Source organism: Pseudopodoces humilis, chromosome 3 (assembly GCF_049639895.1).
Source record: "Pseudopodoces humilis isolate 2021_Gansu_Grassland_sample_001 chromosome 3, ASM4963989v1, whole genome shotgun sequence".
NCBI lineage: Eukaryota > Metazoa > Chordata > Aves > Passeriformes > Paridae > Pseudopodoces > Pseudopodoces humilis.
In genome coordinates, this window is record NC_142202.1 from 59,196,127 (window position 1) to 59,213,666 (window position 17,540).

The 17,540-nt window shown below is 39.0% G+C and overlaps 1 protein-coding gene across 1 annotated transcript in view; it reads left to right on the forward strand.

The window, feature by feature from the left end:
* MOXD1 (monooxygenase DBH like 1) overlaps window positions 1-8,392 on the forward strand; it is a 51,457-nt gene extending 43,065 nt beyond the window's left edge. The window contains exons 9-12 of the mRNA XM_005518636.3: window positions 667-726; window positions 2,470-2,612; window positions 5,117-5,285; window positions 7,950-8,392. Coding sequence (XP_005518693.2) covers window positions 667-726; window positions 2,470-2,612; window positions 5,117-5,285; window positions 7,950-8,114 — 537 coding nt within the window. The 3' untranslated portion in view covers window positions 8,115-8,392. The remainder of the gene's footprint in view (window positions 1-666; window positions 727-2,469; window positions 2,613-5,116; window positions 5,286-7,949) is intronic.
* The last annotated feature ends 9,148 nt before the right edge of the window (window positions 8,393-17,540 follow it).

The window sequence follows — 17,540 nt, forward strand, 5'->3', positions numbered from 1 at the left end:
ATACAAAATAAAAATCCACTTGATTATCATGGTGATTTTAAGATTTGTCCTTGATTAGGTATAGGGAGTGAAAATATTGCCAAATAGTAGATCAGTTTGTCAAGACACCAAAAAGTTAATTGTATGTGCTTGAGAAGGTAAGTATTCAGCCTTTCCCATACATATCTGTCAATGCAGTGAAGTCTTCACCTGCCACTCCTCTACTCGCAGGCTTGGCAGAGATACAGTTGTTTTTGTGATGTGGAAAGCCTTCTTTTCCTCATTTGCCAAATATTTCTATTGAAGTTGGCAGTGTAAATTAGTCTGGATAAAGTAGCACTGGATGAGTTTTGGAGCAAGAATCATTTGTATACATTGTCTACTATAGAATTTTCCAGAAAATTGGATGATAACTGGGTACCTTCATTACTATTTTAAAAGAAATCCAGACAACACTCTTAATAAGACTCTGTTTAAATCCGTGGGGGATCCCTGAGGATCTGGGATAATATGAATGCTAAGTGCCAAGGCCTTGACATATGGCAATTACCTAATCCTTTACTCTTTCAAAAAGTCATATCGACTGCTACGATATTTATTTCTTAAGTGCTTGCTGTCATCTCTGGTTACCTGAAGCTGGTGTTGATAAACTTCAGAACTCTGAACTTCCTAAATTTCATGTTTCAGGGGGATAATTTAGTCACAGAATGCCACTACAGTACTGTGGACCGAATTCGCATGACATGGGTAAGCAATATTTTGATGGATCAAAATAGTACAGATAATATTGGGGACTAAAACCTTTTTCATAGGACACTATTTTAAAAAAGTGAATTTACTTGCTAATGTCTGTGTGCACATAATTATTTGTTGTCTTTCCTTTCATAGATTCTTAGGTTTTAAAGTCATCTGAACTATTGTAATCTTAGTCTGACCTTTTATGTAAGGCATTCATATGGCTGATTTATAAAAATAAACAGGTCAGTTCATAAAAAACCCTTCTAAGTCAAACTTTTCTAGTATAATGAGTGCTTTCTTCACAACATGTATTGACATGAAAATTCTGTGTATTCTAATGAATTATTTTTATGAACTTGTTACACATTTCTCCCTGAAGTTGTAATCGCCAGTTCTTATGTATTGATTTTTAGATAAGCTGTGACCAGGATGTTTCTCAACTATTTAGTTTTGTGCCTAACATAGAATCCAGGCAGAATAAAGGTCTTTTGGGTTGGGAAGAAGAATTGAGAAACCACCCTACCGAGGCTGTCCAGCTCTGGTTTGGCACACGGCAGTGCTTCTTCCAGAAGCAACTTGATAGGTTAACGGAGACCAGGCACTGGCCATTGCAGTGCAGTCACTGGGTTTTGGAGCTTAAGCAAATTTGGTTACTTGGACATGGGCTGGACTGTGCCAGTTGGCTAGGAACACATAGGGTGATGCCAAAACCACTATGTCCATTGGAGAGATACAGCTGCCTCTGCCAGGGTCTAATTCTGCTTCCTGGGGAGCAGCTGGATCCAGACCTCTGGGAAGTGAGACCTGAGAGGTGTCTGTTTTGCAGGGAAGAACTTTTTCTGGCATCCAGAGAGCAAGGGGATACTTCTCCCTGAATCATGGCTTGCATGTAGGCACATGCAGTAGTTATTTAATGAAAACCAAAAGAGCAAGAATGAGGGCTTTTGAGTTTTTGTCCTGTTTTCCTGTGTGGTCCACTCTAACTCTTGGCTCATGTGTTTTGTTTTCTCCATTACTATTCCATGAGACTTTTGGAAACTGTTTCCACCTAGGATTTAGGAACATGCCGTTTATAATCTTGTCCATGTTTACCAAGATTAAAATTAGGTTAGTTGTTTGCCCCATGGCTCTCAATGTAAGACTGTTTAAGAGTCTGTTTCTTCTGTTACTCTAATTCTAGAAATTCTAGAAATGTCATTCTAATTACTGATTTTATAATGCATGCTCATTTTTTCGAGTCAACATTATCTGTTAACATAAATAATTCTTTTTCTTCTTGCTCTTTATTGGCATATGTACTTAGAACCTGAGTTCATATAGATTCATATTCCAGTCCAACCTCCATTTCACTAGGCGAAGCTTGCTTAATTTCTTATTAAACAGATTAATTATCCTACAAGATTTTTTCTTCATCTGTTCCACTTTTCTGAAATGTGGTAAATCTAAGTACCTCGGGGACAGCTGAAAGCAAACCCAAACTTCTCAGTTAGTAACTTCAATATAATATGAGCCTTATTTTATTCACAGTTGTTCTTTCTGATGCCTTTTACCTTAAAATCTGTTGCTTGAGCTTCCAGAGTATTTTGTAATTAATTATGTAATAACCTCTGGCTACTTAATAACCTCATGTACAAGATAAACTTGTCAGTTTGGGCCTCCTGATACACCTTTCATTAGCATCTAAATGCTAATCAGTGATTTAATCTGTGGGATTCCAGTGCTACCCTGATTAAAGAAAAATCCCATTTTCAGGGTGGTCTGAGCACCAGGAATGAAATGTGCCTGTCATATCTGCTCTATTACCCGAGAATCAACCTCACCCGCTGTGCGAGTATTCCAGATATAATGGAGCAGCTCCAGTTCATTGGCGTTAAGGAAATCTATAGACCAGTCAGGTACGTAAAATGTTTATGAATATGTGCAGCACCTCTGTTTCTGTCTGTGGGATTCTTGTATCATTTTTATACAACTTTTCTTTCTTTCTGGTAGAAACAAAAGAAACATGGTCACTCATGCTGCTTTTTTGGTCAATATACTGTGCTGCTATTACTCCTGCCAAATAATTTTGCATCTTTTTTTCTTCTGATAGAAAAGCAGTTTCTTTTTTTAAAGAAATAATACTATTCACATTATTTTTGTTTTTTTTTTTTCACCACACACATCTGTAAAAAGTCTATATATCAATATTTTAAATCTGTCAATTTATTAAAACATATCAATGTTTCATATATAGAGAAATAATTTTGAAGAGGAGTTAGTGAGCATAGTTACTGAATTTCCCTGGGTAGATTTGTTGACAGGAATTCTGATGACAAAAATGTGTTCCTTTTAGTGCTTAAAATTAAAGCATCTCAACAGAAGATTGTAAACAGTGAGAACAATCAAAAGTGGAAAGTTCCCAAATGAATGAAATGCAGTAAAATAATGAAACAATAAAAAGTTGAAGGCACGTTTTGTGGTGAAAGGTGAATTACATTTGTATTGTTAGTTGCACTAAACTATGGTAATAATAACATTTTAAAATCACATGGATAGACTAATAGTGTGTCATCACAAATTTTAAAAGTCATCTTTGCTTATACAGTTTATCTTAACAAACCATATGAAGCTATTATTGCAAAATAATTTGACACACAAGTTTAGTGGTCTTAGTTCTGAAATTTATATTCAAGGAAGAAGAGTTTGAAGGAAGTCACAGTGCAACCAATGTCTACATAATTTTCCACACTATTCCCATTTAAGACCTCTTTTAGTACAGGGAGAACAGAGTTTCTAAATTAGTCCTGTCTAAAAGAGTCTTTCTGAGCTTAGAAAGAAAATATTCTAACAAATGTGTGCTGTCTTGAGTGTTCATTCATGATAACTGTACTTAAGGAAAAAATGCACATTTGGCCTGGGGAAGTAAAGATGTTCTGAATAGAGTAAGTATGCAGACTGTCTGCCACAAATGGAATAGTAATTAGAAGAGGAGATTATTAATGCCTCTAGTATTTATGACCTAATCCACAATTCTTGTTTCATTAAACTCTGTCAGCCTAAGGATATATGACCTGATCCTCATCTCTCTTGTGTCAGTCTAACACTAGAATTGCTTCACTGGCTCTTCCACAGTCTCTCTTGACTTACACACAAATGCAAACTGGGAGTAGGATCAAGGCATTGTGGCTCACTTTAAAACATTTTTCCTCTGTCTGGTGACACAGAAAATGGTTTAAATCATGAGGAGCAGAGATGAAAGGAATTGGGCCACAGTAGTGGGCTAAGTACCAAAATACTTGGTTAAAATTACAGCTTCTACGCCTAGATGTTGAGTGGAGCAGAACTCTGGCATAGGCAAAGCAAGTGGGAGACACCCAACTGCATGATAACACAGATCTGTCTAAAGTGTTCTGAAAAGATAACTCATGCTCCAATCACAGTATTAATTAGGTTACTTGATAAAGCTTTAGATACTTTTGTTCTTCCACTAGCTGTATTGACTTTGTGTTTGTAAAAGTTTGATATATCCCCCATGTCATTTCCCTTCATCTCAGCAAAGTCAATCAAAGAGAAAGCTGAAACAATGGAAAAGGTTTGTTGGTTTTTTTGGGTGTGTTTTTTTTTGTTTTGTGTTGTTTGGGGTTTTTTTGTTTGGTTGTTTTATTTAAAATTTTATTTCTTACTTTTTTTAGTTTTCTTTACTAAATGAAAGACATGAAATCTCATTTCTTCCCTTTCCATGTTTTCAGCTGGTGGGAAATGAGATTGTCCCCATTTGTTCATGAGAACAATTCCCACACTTGGGCAGATAGATCTTTCAGAGCAGCTCAACAGGTGTCTAACCACCCCTGGACAGAAGTGCCCTTGCAGCCAGCTTGCAGGAATATGCCAAAGGGAGTGTCCACAACACCAGTTGTTACCTGCTGCCAACCAGTGCATAACAGAGCAAAATTGTGCTAGGCTCAGTTTTGACCTGAGCTCAGCAGAGCTGTCTGGAAGCAGCTTTCTAATGTCAAAGGTTTCTTAGCAACCTGGTCTGCCAAACCTAGGAGAGGGTGTGGCTTTCTTTTGGTTTGGTTTTGTTGAGAAGTTACACCTAAGATCTGCTTTGTATTCCTTGCGCATTCAGTTTGTAGATCAGAGAAGAGCAATGTAACTCTCGAAGTCCTGCATTTCTAAAAGCATCTGGCAGCAAGTACTAGCCTTGACTGCTGACAGCCTTCCATAAGTCTGTCAAAATAAATTAAACTGCATCAGTTTTCAGTAGAAGAGAACTTAGTTGAGAATGTGATCTAGGCATAATATACATAGTAGTAGTGCATTTATTTTTCTGAGTAGATTCTCCAAAAGTTATCCTCATTCATTTCAACTTAATAGTTTTTATCTATTTTTTAAAATCTAATTGTTTCTTTTCCTTTAGAACTTGGCCTTTCATTATCAAGAGTCCTAAGCAATATAAAAACCTGTCTTTTATGGATGCAATGAACAAATTCAAATGGTCCAAATCAGAGGGTCTCTCCTATAATCAACTTGTGCTTAAACTGCCTGTGAACGTGAGATGTTCAAAAACAGATAATGCTGAATGGTCGGTAAGTCTGTGTGTTGAAAAGGAGAAAATTATGCCATGGAACTAATTTGATTTACTGTTTTTCAATGCATGTGAATAAATATCTGATTATATGTCTTCAGGATGTTTACACGGCTATATTTCGTTTATGTACAATAGCAAATGATGAGAATGTTCTACCAGCGCTTTCACCTAGCTTGAGTTCCAGAAGCTTTTAAAATGAATAGAGAAGTTGGAGCTTTAATCAGCACTTGGGATCAGTAATAGGAGGATGGAGTCTTTCAGTGGGTCTGGGACTTATGAGAGAGCAGCCATGTGTGTCCAGGTTTGGTGACCATGCCAGGAAGGTGCTCTGCCTTGGCTTCCTCCATGGTCAGAGACTTATGTTAAGGTCCTGCAATGGATGATTGAAAATCCCTAAATCAGGTTTCCTCTCTGAGACACCTTCTAGGGGAAGCTTATTGACTGTATAATGGAGCCCCAAGAATATACCTTCTTAACTTGGGCATCTAGACAACCTAAAGTTGTATGAATGCTCTTCCATAAGTCTTGCTTTTTTAATGGTCCTAGAATTGTCTATAGTATTGGGCCAGAAAAATAAAGTTGGATAGTCTGTTCCCTTTGTGCAGTTTAGTAAGATTTTGTCTTCCACTTTCCCTATCGTCTTGATGAAAAAACTTATAAAAAAACAATCCCACAATAAATTATTTATTCTAAATATCTATTGGTATTTTACCAGAACACTGCTGAGAAAAGTTGTCATCTTTAATGTTGATGTATATTTATAAAGAATGGCTAGTGCATGTAATATCATCCCTGAAAGCAAAGCTTAAAAATATGTAATCCCCCTTGAATTCCTTTACAGACTCCAAATTCAAGGCTCTTACTTTTTTGCGATTTTCTGCTCAGAATGAGAGGCAGTCTCATTGTACCAGCTTATTTCCTATTGTGATTTCAGTCCAGTATAGCACAGCTGTTATGAGATACTACTAAGTACTTCCTAGGAAAGGACTTCTGCCTCATTCTCTCACCCTAGAAGGTAGCGCATGCTTCCTCATAGCATGTCACACAATCCGTTCAGGTGGTGAAGAAATTGCCCCTCCTGCAGCAGTGCTCTTGGGTTTTTCCAGCACGTCAGACTGTTCTGCCCATTGGATGTCACAGGAATACTGTGTGCTATAATTAATAGAAGAGGTTCTGTTATTTTCTAGTATTATTTGTCCCATTGTAGACCTCCTGTGAAAAGTAGTTGTAGGCAGACAGTGCCAGTGACTGTTCATCAGTTTTAGTTAAATTTCTTTACCTTTACAGCTGCTGGCTAGTAGTAGTTGCCACCCTTTCACTGCTTATTTATCAGAGGACAAGTTAAGATGATGAAAAGCACAGAAATTCTATCTAGAGGAGATAGGCTGAGGTTTTTTTAATGGTATACTTTCTGGAAAATGCTGTTCCTCTTTATCTTACAAGATGAAGGAACAATACTCATAACTTAAAGAATGTAGTCAAAGAGTGATCTCAGTGGAACTGGGAGTTCTTAGCTCTTCCTTAATCACAGTTTCCTTTTTCAAATGTCATGGGCATATTCTTCAAAGCTAAGATTAGGACTCCTTCCTTTCCTTTCACTTATTAGTGATATTACACTTCAATGACCATCCTCATCAAAATGAGTAACAGATTTAACCTGAATGGCCAAACAATCCCTGAGTTGTTACAAGACTGAAAAAAATTGAAGCAGAGGAACTGAATCAAAAATACTTTCATTCTTCTATAAATCCTTCACAAAATTTTATTTCGTGTTGTGTTTGCTAAGATTAAGTCAGTATTCAGTTGGGGTTTCTTTCTACAGTACAGAATAATAGCAACATAGATGAAATCCCCAAAGCAAGCATATGCTGTACAGGTGGGCATTCAAACTTTCAAAAATGTGCCCAGGAGCTTTCTGCAGAGCTTATTTTTTTTTAACATGTAGGGTATAAATTTAGGAAAAGCAAGCTGAGCATTACATAAATGTCTCTACTTTCATGTCAAAACCATAGCAAACATGTAGTTACATCAAATCCCATAAAATTGCACTGAGTTCTACGGGAGGAGTGAAAAATGCTCAGTATATAGCAATATGACACTGCTGTATGTGACATTGCTTGAGCAGAGACATGGGACCAGATGACCTCCAGAGATCCCTTTTAACCACAGCCATTCTGTGGTTCCACAGAACAACGTGTACACAGTTTTAGCTGTTTTGTACATGCAAGTGTGAGCCTTGCACACAGAAATGAATGCATTCAAATATCATCCTATATATCCATAGTAGAGTGACACTGCCAACTTTCATTCTTATTTGACAGAAGAATGCAAACAACAACCAAACTTGCCAAACAGCCCTACAAAGCAAAGTAAGGTTATTCAAATCAACCAACCAAAGTCTAGCCTTGCTTTACTGGAGAGGATGCCAGTGTGTACTGCTGCTCTCAAGCTGAGAATGTTGGATATGCACACTGGCTGATCATTTGGCATGCAGTATGTTCATATTTTTACTGAGCTTGATGTTTCCACAAGTGAGAGTCACAACCCAAGTACAAAACTATCAATATGTTATCAGGCAAGCTGTCAATTATCTTGAGAGCAAAATGAGTTTTCTAATCTTATGTGACAAAACTCTGATAATTTTTTGTTATTTTAATTTCAGATCCAAGGCATGACAGCTTTACCTCCTGAAATAGAGCGGCCATACAAGACAGAGCCAGTAATATGCAGTTCATCTTCCTGTTTAAGTTGCAGTTTATTCCTTACCCTCTTGTGTATTGCATACATCACAGCCAGTACCATAGGAAACACTGGGCCCTTTGTATAATAATTATTCATCTGTGTTCTGTATGCCACGCAAGTTCTGATGTGTTTGCACTGTTGCTATTGTAGATTTATTTTTTTACTTATTAATGAACTAAATTTGTTGGAGCAAAAAAAAAGTGTACATCCTCTGGAAACTGTGGGGTTTTTTGTTTTCAATGTAAAATATGTATGAAATACAGTAGGTACACTGACACATTGCATAATGAAATATTTTCCTGTACCACTTTCTTATACTTTGTCTTGCCTCTTTCACGTGGTGCTTTCAAAGTTGTCTATGTATATGGGTAAAATTAATAAACTAAAAGCAACTTAGTTAACCACATTCAGTCCAGTCTGTGTTGTATTATTTGTTCTTGATATCTGCAGGTAATGAAAGTAGTGCTGTATGGGCAGACCTTGAAAACATATATTTGGGCATGTCTGGCTGACGTGTGCCATAAAGCTATGGGAAGGATTCATTCAGGAGACATTTCTGGAAGCAACACAGTGCAAAACCATCTCAGCTCCTGACACATGGGAGCTGTGAGTGTTAAAGGGACGAAAACACAGGCAGAACCCTAAATCTCCCTATAATGAATCCTGTACAAGTCCTTTGGCTTGGTTGGCATTTCTTTTTCTCAATCCTAGGTAGTTCAGGGTATTCCTTCTGTCTTAAGATATTTGCAAAGTGAATAAATCTTTGGCGAGAAGTAGGCACTCCTTTTCTATATTTGACCTGGACAGCAGGAGCAATAAAGATTTATCTCACATTTAGGCTCTGGCACGCACAGGGAACTGAGCCTGCCAGGAGCTATTGTTAGCACACGCTGAGCATTGCAATAGGCCAAACTGCTGATTAAGAAGTTGTCTTTCCGTCTCATATGTACAATGTTTTATTTATACTTGGAAATCGACTTTTCAACTCAGGTGGTATTGGGTAGGAAAGATTCCTGAAAGCGACACAATTTATTGCTCCCCAGTGAAATTATGTCACACAGTAGAAAAGGACTTTGAACATTTAAAAAAAAAAGTTAATTTTTGTAGCCACACTGCAGTTACAATAAGCTATAATTTTTTTAGCATTGCATAAATATTTCTGGACTGTGGTTAGGTTAGTCTCGATGCTGAGAGTGCTTCCCTGATCGGTGCAACACATGCTTTACAATTAACCTCTGTAGACTTTGTTACACACAGCCTTTGCTATGTACTTTTTATGTCATTGAGCACTTCTGTGCAGTGTGGTGAGCCCAGAGCAGATCCAAACCCTGAGCTGAGATAAAATGGTTTTCTGCCCATTTTTGTTCATTGACTGTTAACAATTGATACCAGCTCTCTGTGCAACTCCTCCTCTTAAGGAGGGCAGGCTGTTTTATGAAAAGAAATACCACATGAGAAGGAAGGCAGGGAGAGGCTTTTGGATCTGTATTCTCTGAATTTGAGAAGTGAGAAGGAAAGCATCACAGAGCTAGTAGGGCTCCTCTGCATGTAGCCAAAATTACAGTGCGTGCGATATCTGACAGGAGAGAGGCGCTGAAGGAGCTAATATCTCAAGCAGAGATGCCAAACAACATTTTTTGGGGGGATTAAACTCCTGAAGTTTCAACAAAGAAATGTAACTATGTAGGTGTCTTCTTCCTGCCAGCAGCCATTCTTCTGTTTTGTTTTCCCAAATAGAATTGAAAAACAAAAAACAAAAGGTAGTCATGGTGAATTATAGGCAGAAAAATCTGATTATTTGTGCAGATCTGTTCTGAATGTGAGAAAGTGAGAGGCATCCTCCATCTAAGATGTCATGGAGTCTAGGATGTGTCCTATTGTAACAGCAGTCAGCAGGGACCTTGGCCTTTCTTATGCTCAAATCCATCCCTAAGGTGGGCATATTTTAACAGCTTTTCTTCAGGGAGCAAGTGGAAAAATAACAGGGAATGAAATGAGAAAAGAGCTTTTGTGTTGGACGGAGAGCCCTTTCACTTGCAGTGTTGTGTCTCATTTGCTACTACTGGCATCCATCCTAGGTTGACTTGATTTGCAACAAATATAAAGCAGATCTAGGGTTATTTTCCGTTCTGTCTGTTCTCTGATTTGATGCAGTTTACAGGGATTTCCTCTCCATGAGCACCCATCCTAAGAACACGTGAACAGATGGGTGTTTTTGCCATCCAGTATGGCACAAGATGATGTAAAGCTGAGCCAGCTCAGAAAGGATGTCTGTGAGAGATAGCTGCCAGCACTTCAGAGAGACCTGTTATATGCACTACACTCATTTTTGTTTAACTCACAAGTGTTTTATGATTTCTGGAGGAATGGAAGGGAAATTTTTGCTTCACAAGTAAATAAAAGAGAAATCGGTGATACAGTTCCAGGATATTTCAAAATAAAAGAAACCAAGACAGATGTGAGCACATTATTAAAGCAACTTAAATCCAGAAAACAAATAAAAAGAACAGTCTGAAATTGTTGACAATTCAAATAAGGATAAAAGCGAGAAATGCCACAAGCTAACTCTATGTCACTGAAGAAAAGACATAGCAAGGACACACCTAGTCACACTGCACATGAAAAAGCTCTCAGACACAGATCTCTGCGGTTTTCTCTCATCATTGAGCTCTAGTAAAGCATATGTTCTTTGTGTTTCTACCCAAAGGATTCATAATAGTTATATATAAAAGCATATACAGTAAATACTATTATCAAGCAAACCGTGGTGGAGGAGAAGATGTGTATACACTGGAAAATCTATGACTTGTAGATGATGAGCCCAGAAATGACTATGCATAATATGTTATTTTAACAATTATGTCATTCATGCTTTTCTTTGTGTGAAAAAATGTGCTAAAAGTTTCTAGTGAGAAGCTAAATACATAAATGTTTTAGTGGGTTTAAATATTCAGTGGGTTGCATTCTCCAATAGGTGCTGAAAATCCCATTCTGCTTTAATCGTTTTCCCCACAAAATGGTCCAGTCACCTGTCACCTGCAGACTATCTCTAGACATACTGTTTATAGCATTTAATCCCTTTTGGGTGTATTATTTATCCATTACAGAGCTTCCATTTAAACATGTGTCTCTCCTCAAATATTCCTCTTATCTAAATCGAGAACCATTTGGGATTTTTGTGTGTAGTAAAAACAGGACGCAGGATGTCTGAGACAGGAACGCTGGCATTTGCATAGCTCTAATATTTGTCCCTGTCTCTGATCTCATATCCCACCCTGGAGGCCCATCACACAAGCCCATATCAGCCCATCCGTGGCTGCCTGGAGTGACATCTAGGCAAGGTGCAAGTGTGGACCAGTGCAAGGGTGAGAGGCAGAGCCCCAGCTGGTGGGAGTGCAACTGTATTGGACTTAATTCCTTTCACTGGGGAAGTCTGGCTTGCTTTAAAAGAGGCCTGTTTGACCATATTATCCCAAATGCTATAGGGGCACAAATTTAATAAAATCCAGCAGAAACACTGGCCTCATTCTCATCTTTCCTCCCATCAAGCAGAAAGTGACTATTTTTAGACCACTTATTACTACTGGAATGTTTAAGAACTTTTGTTCCTTCTGCCCTTTGCCTCTTCTTTATGATTTTTGATACATCTGTGTCTTCCATAAGAGTGTGAGAGAGAGAGAGAAAACTTACCTTTTAGCAGAGATTAAAGCTGGGAGAATAAAATGACAGCTGTGACACAGAGAGCTCCTCTGGCTCGCTTCCTCCACCCCCAAAGAGCACTCCCTAGGTCATAGGTGCCCTCACAAGCATTTGCCATCCCCACACCAGTGTGCTGCAGGTGCACTGAGGCAGGCACAGGGTGCCAAAGGGGGTGGGTACAGCCATGAAGCTTCCCTGCTTCAGCCCCCACAAAGTGCTGGTGGTGCAGGTGCAGTTTCCCCATCTACCAAAACCTAAGGCCTGGTACTTAGGGTACTCACCTAGGAAAAAGGCATGGGCACAATTTATATCTGCACATCAAATCAAGCAAAGTAGACTACGTACCTAGACTGAATTTTTAGTTTTGTGGTGTCTCTAGTTTACAGGAAAACTGTAAGGTACCAGGCAAACATTAGAAAATTTAAGATGACTAAAAATGTGACTTAGAGTCTGCTTTTGGGCATACTAGCAAAATATTTACTTTAAGTGAATGTCTTTTTTGCACTGCATGCAACTACAGACTCGTGTAACATGAAACCTGGGGTTTTGCATCTGCTCTAGGACCACATATTGCAATTTCACTACCAGTGGCAACTAACACTGTGGTGTGGAGGTGAGCTCCGAGAGACAGAAAGCTCTTCTCGTGAAACATAAACAGATTGTGTAAATACTCCTGGAGACTCGGAGAGTTATTGGCAAAGTAAATTGCCTTTTGTGAGGCTGCTCTCCCATTTCCTATGGATGCCTCCCATGGGTTGGTTGCATATACATCACCTTGTAAAGGCTTCCAAGATTGCATCCTAGCAAGCAAGAAACCAGCTGGGAGCTGAATATGCTTCTCTCACTAGAGAAACCAGACCAGACTGCTTGTAGTTTACAACTCTGTTACAAAATTCTGTTACAAAATAATGGCAAAGCAAAAAAAAAAAAAAAATAAAAAAAAAAATGTTACTCCGTCTTTTAATTTTAGAGACTTGAGCAAGTGCTTCCTGAGCACATTGCCATTGTTTAAACCTCCCTCTTTGCAGTGATTTTTAGGAAACATAACAGCATTTTTTCACTAAAAATTTCTAATCTCTTGAGAGAAAACTTGGCAAAATCTTAAGCTGCTAACTCCTTCCCCTGCTCTAACCTGTGAACTAGAGAATGAAAGGTTCTTACAGCTTGACACAATACTGGGAAACATTTTGCATTATGAAGGAATAAAAATAATGTGACAATCTCAAATGGCTATAAGCACACATTCTCAGTACAAGAGAAAATATGTTAAAAATGACTTTGTTAAGACAAATAGCATTTCTGTGAGTCTTCTGTTGTTTTCATGATAGCATTTCTGTGAGTCTTCTGTTGTTTTCATGGAGAATTTATGCCCTTAGGTCTAAAAGAGAACATTGCACAATGTATTTTTCTTTCTCACAGGTTGCCTTGAGACTGCATGACTAGCTTGTCTTTAGAAGCTATCTTAAGATATTTAAAGGGATAAAGGTTTGAAAACTTCTTCATAACCCGTGCAAAACCTTGCAAAGCATTTCTGGGGAATACAGTAAACTTATTTATAACAAGTCTGCACTGTTCTGTGCAAACCATAGAAGCCACTCGAGTCTTGGCCATTCTTTGTGGCATCATGTAATAAATCTGGGAGAAGCTATTCCTGGATTGTGCCTCTCTGGGAGACTCTAAGTGAAATACTGAACCTGGACACATTTTTAGATTTGACAGGTTGCATTTGCTGCTGATGTGACACAAATCCATTATAGAGCTATATGAATCTACCTCCTCCTTCAGCAGTAGAGGAGTTAGTCTTCTAAGGCTGACAAGACAGAGAAAAGCAGGTCAGAAAGTTGAGAAAGGCATCTCAGGAACCACACCATAGGGAAAAAATTAAAGATAGTTGTGTCCAACTGAACATACCACCAAAGGTTAGTGCTTTTTAGCTACCATGTGGAAGAACTGAGATACAGAGAGAAGAGAGATAATCACTGAATATGAAATTTGTAGGTTTTTTTAAAAAGCATGATGGACTGAAAGAACAACTGAGTTCTTATTTAATGAGCTTAAGAGTCCCAAGTTCAGTAGTGTATCCATGCCATCACCAGAAATATGTCTCCAAACCATTCAAGATGGGGTGATGATGCATAAATCTGTGAAAATGGATACCACAGGGAGACAGAGAACTCCAGAAATGTACAGAGGCAGTATAGGTGCTGAAGTGAAAAAATTATTAAAGAGACTTTTTTGGAAGGACAATTAGGCAAAACAAAATTATGGAAGGCTGGAAAAGACAAGTAGCCAGGAGTTTCAGATTATGAGATCTATCCATCTTCTTGTTCAAGTTCTAGCAATTTTTTATCTGGGACAGGCAATCATAGATTTGGAAAAAACTCTCCACTTTGAAGGACATTCCTGTCTGGGCAGAAGGTACTCTGGTAACCAGACAAGATCTTTCTATTGTAAATAGAAAGATAAAACACAACTTTTCCAAGGGCCTCTTTTTTCTGTAACTATATAACTGTGTTAAAGTCCTAATATCTGTCTGCCAAAACTGATTCCTAAGAACTGTTCTTTTCTGGTTTTTTGTTTGTTTGATAAAGTGTTTTTTTTTAAACCAGACTGGGGTTTGTAAGAATGTGTCTCTATTTTTCTGTAAAAAATATTTGTATGACATTGCAAAGGGTTAAAAATTTTGGAAATTACAAGGTGAGAAAAAATTTCATATTAGAAAAGATACATATTATATTCTCTAGTTAGCCTCAACCCCAACAGGGAGAGTAAAATAGATCCATCTGTACAGCATCTTTTTCAAAGTTTAATTTTCACTGGAAACTCTCTATTTTCAAGTATTTCTGTTCTCCTTCCATTAGTAGTTGTTGCACTAGGGGTTATCTTCATTTCTTTGGATTTAATTCCCAGCTGGTTTACCACTATAATTTCTTTTCTGTGGTTTCCTTCCTATTCTAACACTAGCTAGAATTTTTCTATTCCTCTGCTACCTTAAAACATGTAACACAAGATCCCACCTAATGACGGTGTTACTAACAGGATTTCAATTTTTCTTTTGTCTTTTTTTTTTTTTAAGCCACAGATTTTACTCTGTCTGACACAAAGAAATTGTTATTTTCTTCTCTGGCCCTGATGAATACTTGACGTATTCTCTGCTGCTCCTGCTTACAGAGTGGGATAACAGCAGAGGAGGAATTTTTAAGTGTCGACTTCTGGAATTCAGGTAATTTCCAGTTTCCCCCCAATATGCAGTGGACCTACCCCCCGGCCCACCCACTGGCCTTGAAGTAATGGACAGCTGAGATACCCAGGCAGGAGAAATGGACTTGCCAAACTTGTAAGGCTCTTCATGTCTTTTTTGGACATCCAGCTTGTATTTATTACACTGCTTAATTTGCAGGGGAGGGAGGGCTCTTTCCTACAAGCAGAAGGAATAAAATACTTCTTTCCCCACCTCACTTTCATGGTTTCTTCCTTGTTTTTGCTTTAAAACCTAGAACAGAGAGAACCAGACTGAAAAAATAACTGCTTATTGAATAGCACTCTCTGCTGCCCTGTGAGAGATCTGCACATGGTATCAGCTCTAAGCTTTTCAATAAAATGGGCACTTCACACCGTGGAAGAAACAAAGAGCTGGTTTTGCACACTCTTTTGTGCCAGCACTAAGCCCTGCTGTTTGCCCCCCCAGGCAACAGAGAGAACTCGCTGGCAGTGAAGGAAAGGAAGGAGCGAAAGCCCAAAGGACACTCAGCCATTAAAGCCCCATCCTCAGCCCCCATCAGGTTTATTTTGCTGCTGAGTGTGCAGGGGTCAGAGGGGAAGGGCTGAACTCAGGCAGTATCAGTGCACCTCAGAAAATACCTTTACAAAAATAGAAACCCCTCCAACAACAGCTAAACATCTGCCTTCTTCAATGAGGTCATTTTACTGGTATTGTCCAGGCACAAAAGCTGGGACATGTCAGCTGTAAACTGTGATCTGTAATTTATACCAGTATAAAGATATTTGCAGTGGCAAATATTCCCAGAAAGAAAAGGGGAAAATTAATACAGAAACAGAACCAGAAAGGTTCATATACTTACTTATACCAAATTATACTTATAAAGCAGAACTACTTTTGAAGTGTTTAATCCCCCCCAGAGCTAAAGCAAAGCTGCTATGCAGACAAAACCTCAGCACTAAAGACACATCATTTATACTCACTTTCTAAGTATAACAATGTAAATAGAAGTATCTGAGAATGTAAGGCAACCCAAAAATGACAGAAAATTAAAAAAAAAAAAAGAAAAATAAAAAAAAAAAAAAAAGAAAAAGCAGAATCAATAAGGTAGAAAATAGAAAATATTTGAAACTAAGGCCCTGCCATCTTGTGGTACCGAGGGAGAATTACTCGAGTTCTGCAGCCGTCCTGGTCTTGCTGCTCTGGCAGCCAGCAGTGCCTCTAACAGCCGTCGCTGTTTAAAGTAGTGATAGGCTGTGGGAGAGGGAGGGGTTAAAATACTGTAAAATTTCAGTTGTCACCTAATTGGAACTACTAAAATGCATTCAGCAGTTTTATCTGCCTATTTTATTCGTCCATTTCACCTTCCCATTAGCACACAGGATGTTAACTCTGCATTTACAAATACCATCGCTATTTCATTTGCTGAATCTGGCATCCCAAGAGGGGTGAAGCTGCTGCTGCTGCTGGTGGTGCTGCTGCATGTCCCCAGGTCTAGCCAGTGGGAAGACAAAGTGTATAGACCCAAAAGGCTTTATTATATGCAAATGCACAGACCGACCCCAAAAAGCAGTGCCAGCAGTGACACTGACAGGTGCACAGACAGCACAAACAGCCTAACCCTGTTCCCTCCCCCCAGCAGTTCATGATGAAGACCCATCAGTGGGAAATATTTGTATATACGTAATGGGAATCCTTCTGATAGCTGTCTCCTGGACAGGCAAGCCCCCAAGCCCCACCACCCTGCTTCATTTGCTGGTGTCCAAAAACACAGGGACACCCCCCTCAATTCCCAAGCAAGCCCCTTGTCCTGCTCAGCAGCTAAACCGGTGTAATACTGTCTGATAGTTGCACACTGACACACAAACCCTCTCCCACTCTGGGTTCTGGTACCTGGACACATGGCCTGTGGTCCTGCTCTAGCTCCTGACACTTACACCCCCTTACCTCCACACCTACAGAAGGAAATAATTCTAAATGGAGCTGGGGGAGAAGCCAGGACAGGATGTGCTGAGGCAGTGCAGGGCATGGCTGAACAAGCACACGGACCAGCAGTCTCTCAGAAGTGCCCATTTCTCTGATGGATCATTAGGACTCCCCACCAGCACCACACCTCTGTACTCCCTCTGTGCAAAGAGATGAGACACATAAAAATGTACTTTTTCTTATGCCAAATAAGCAGCTGGTGAATTGCTTAAAACCTGCCAGCCAGTTCTCAGCATTATTCATATTTCCCTGTATTTATCCTCTGCAACTGATAAGGCAGACACCTTGTACAAACCACAGATCAAAAGGCCTTACTTTTCAACCTGGAAGATGTTCTTAATTTTTTTTTCTCTGCAATTTCATCCTTAAAAATAGCAAGATCAGAAAATCAGACAGAAACCTCCAGGTGCTGCCCATGGAAATGCCAGCTGCTTTTCCCAGGTATTGACAATTCAGCAGCCAAATGCCCACAATTCAGTTTCTCCTGGACAAGAAGAGAGAAACATCTGCAATTTTTGGTCAGCCAGGGAGCATTCCAAACACACAGTACAAAGCTCCCTGGTTCTTGCAGACAGCTGCACAGCACTCACACAGGAGTGATAGATA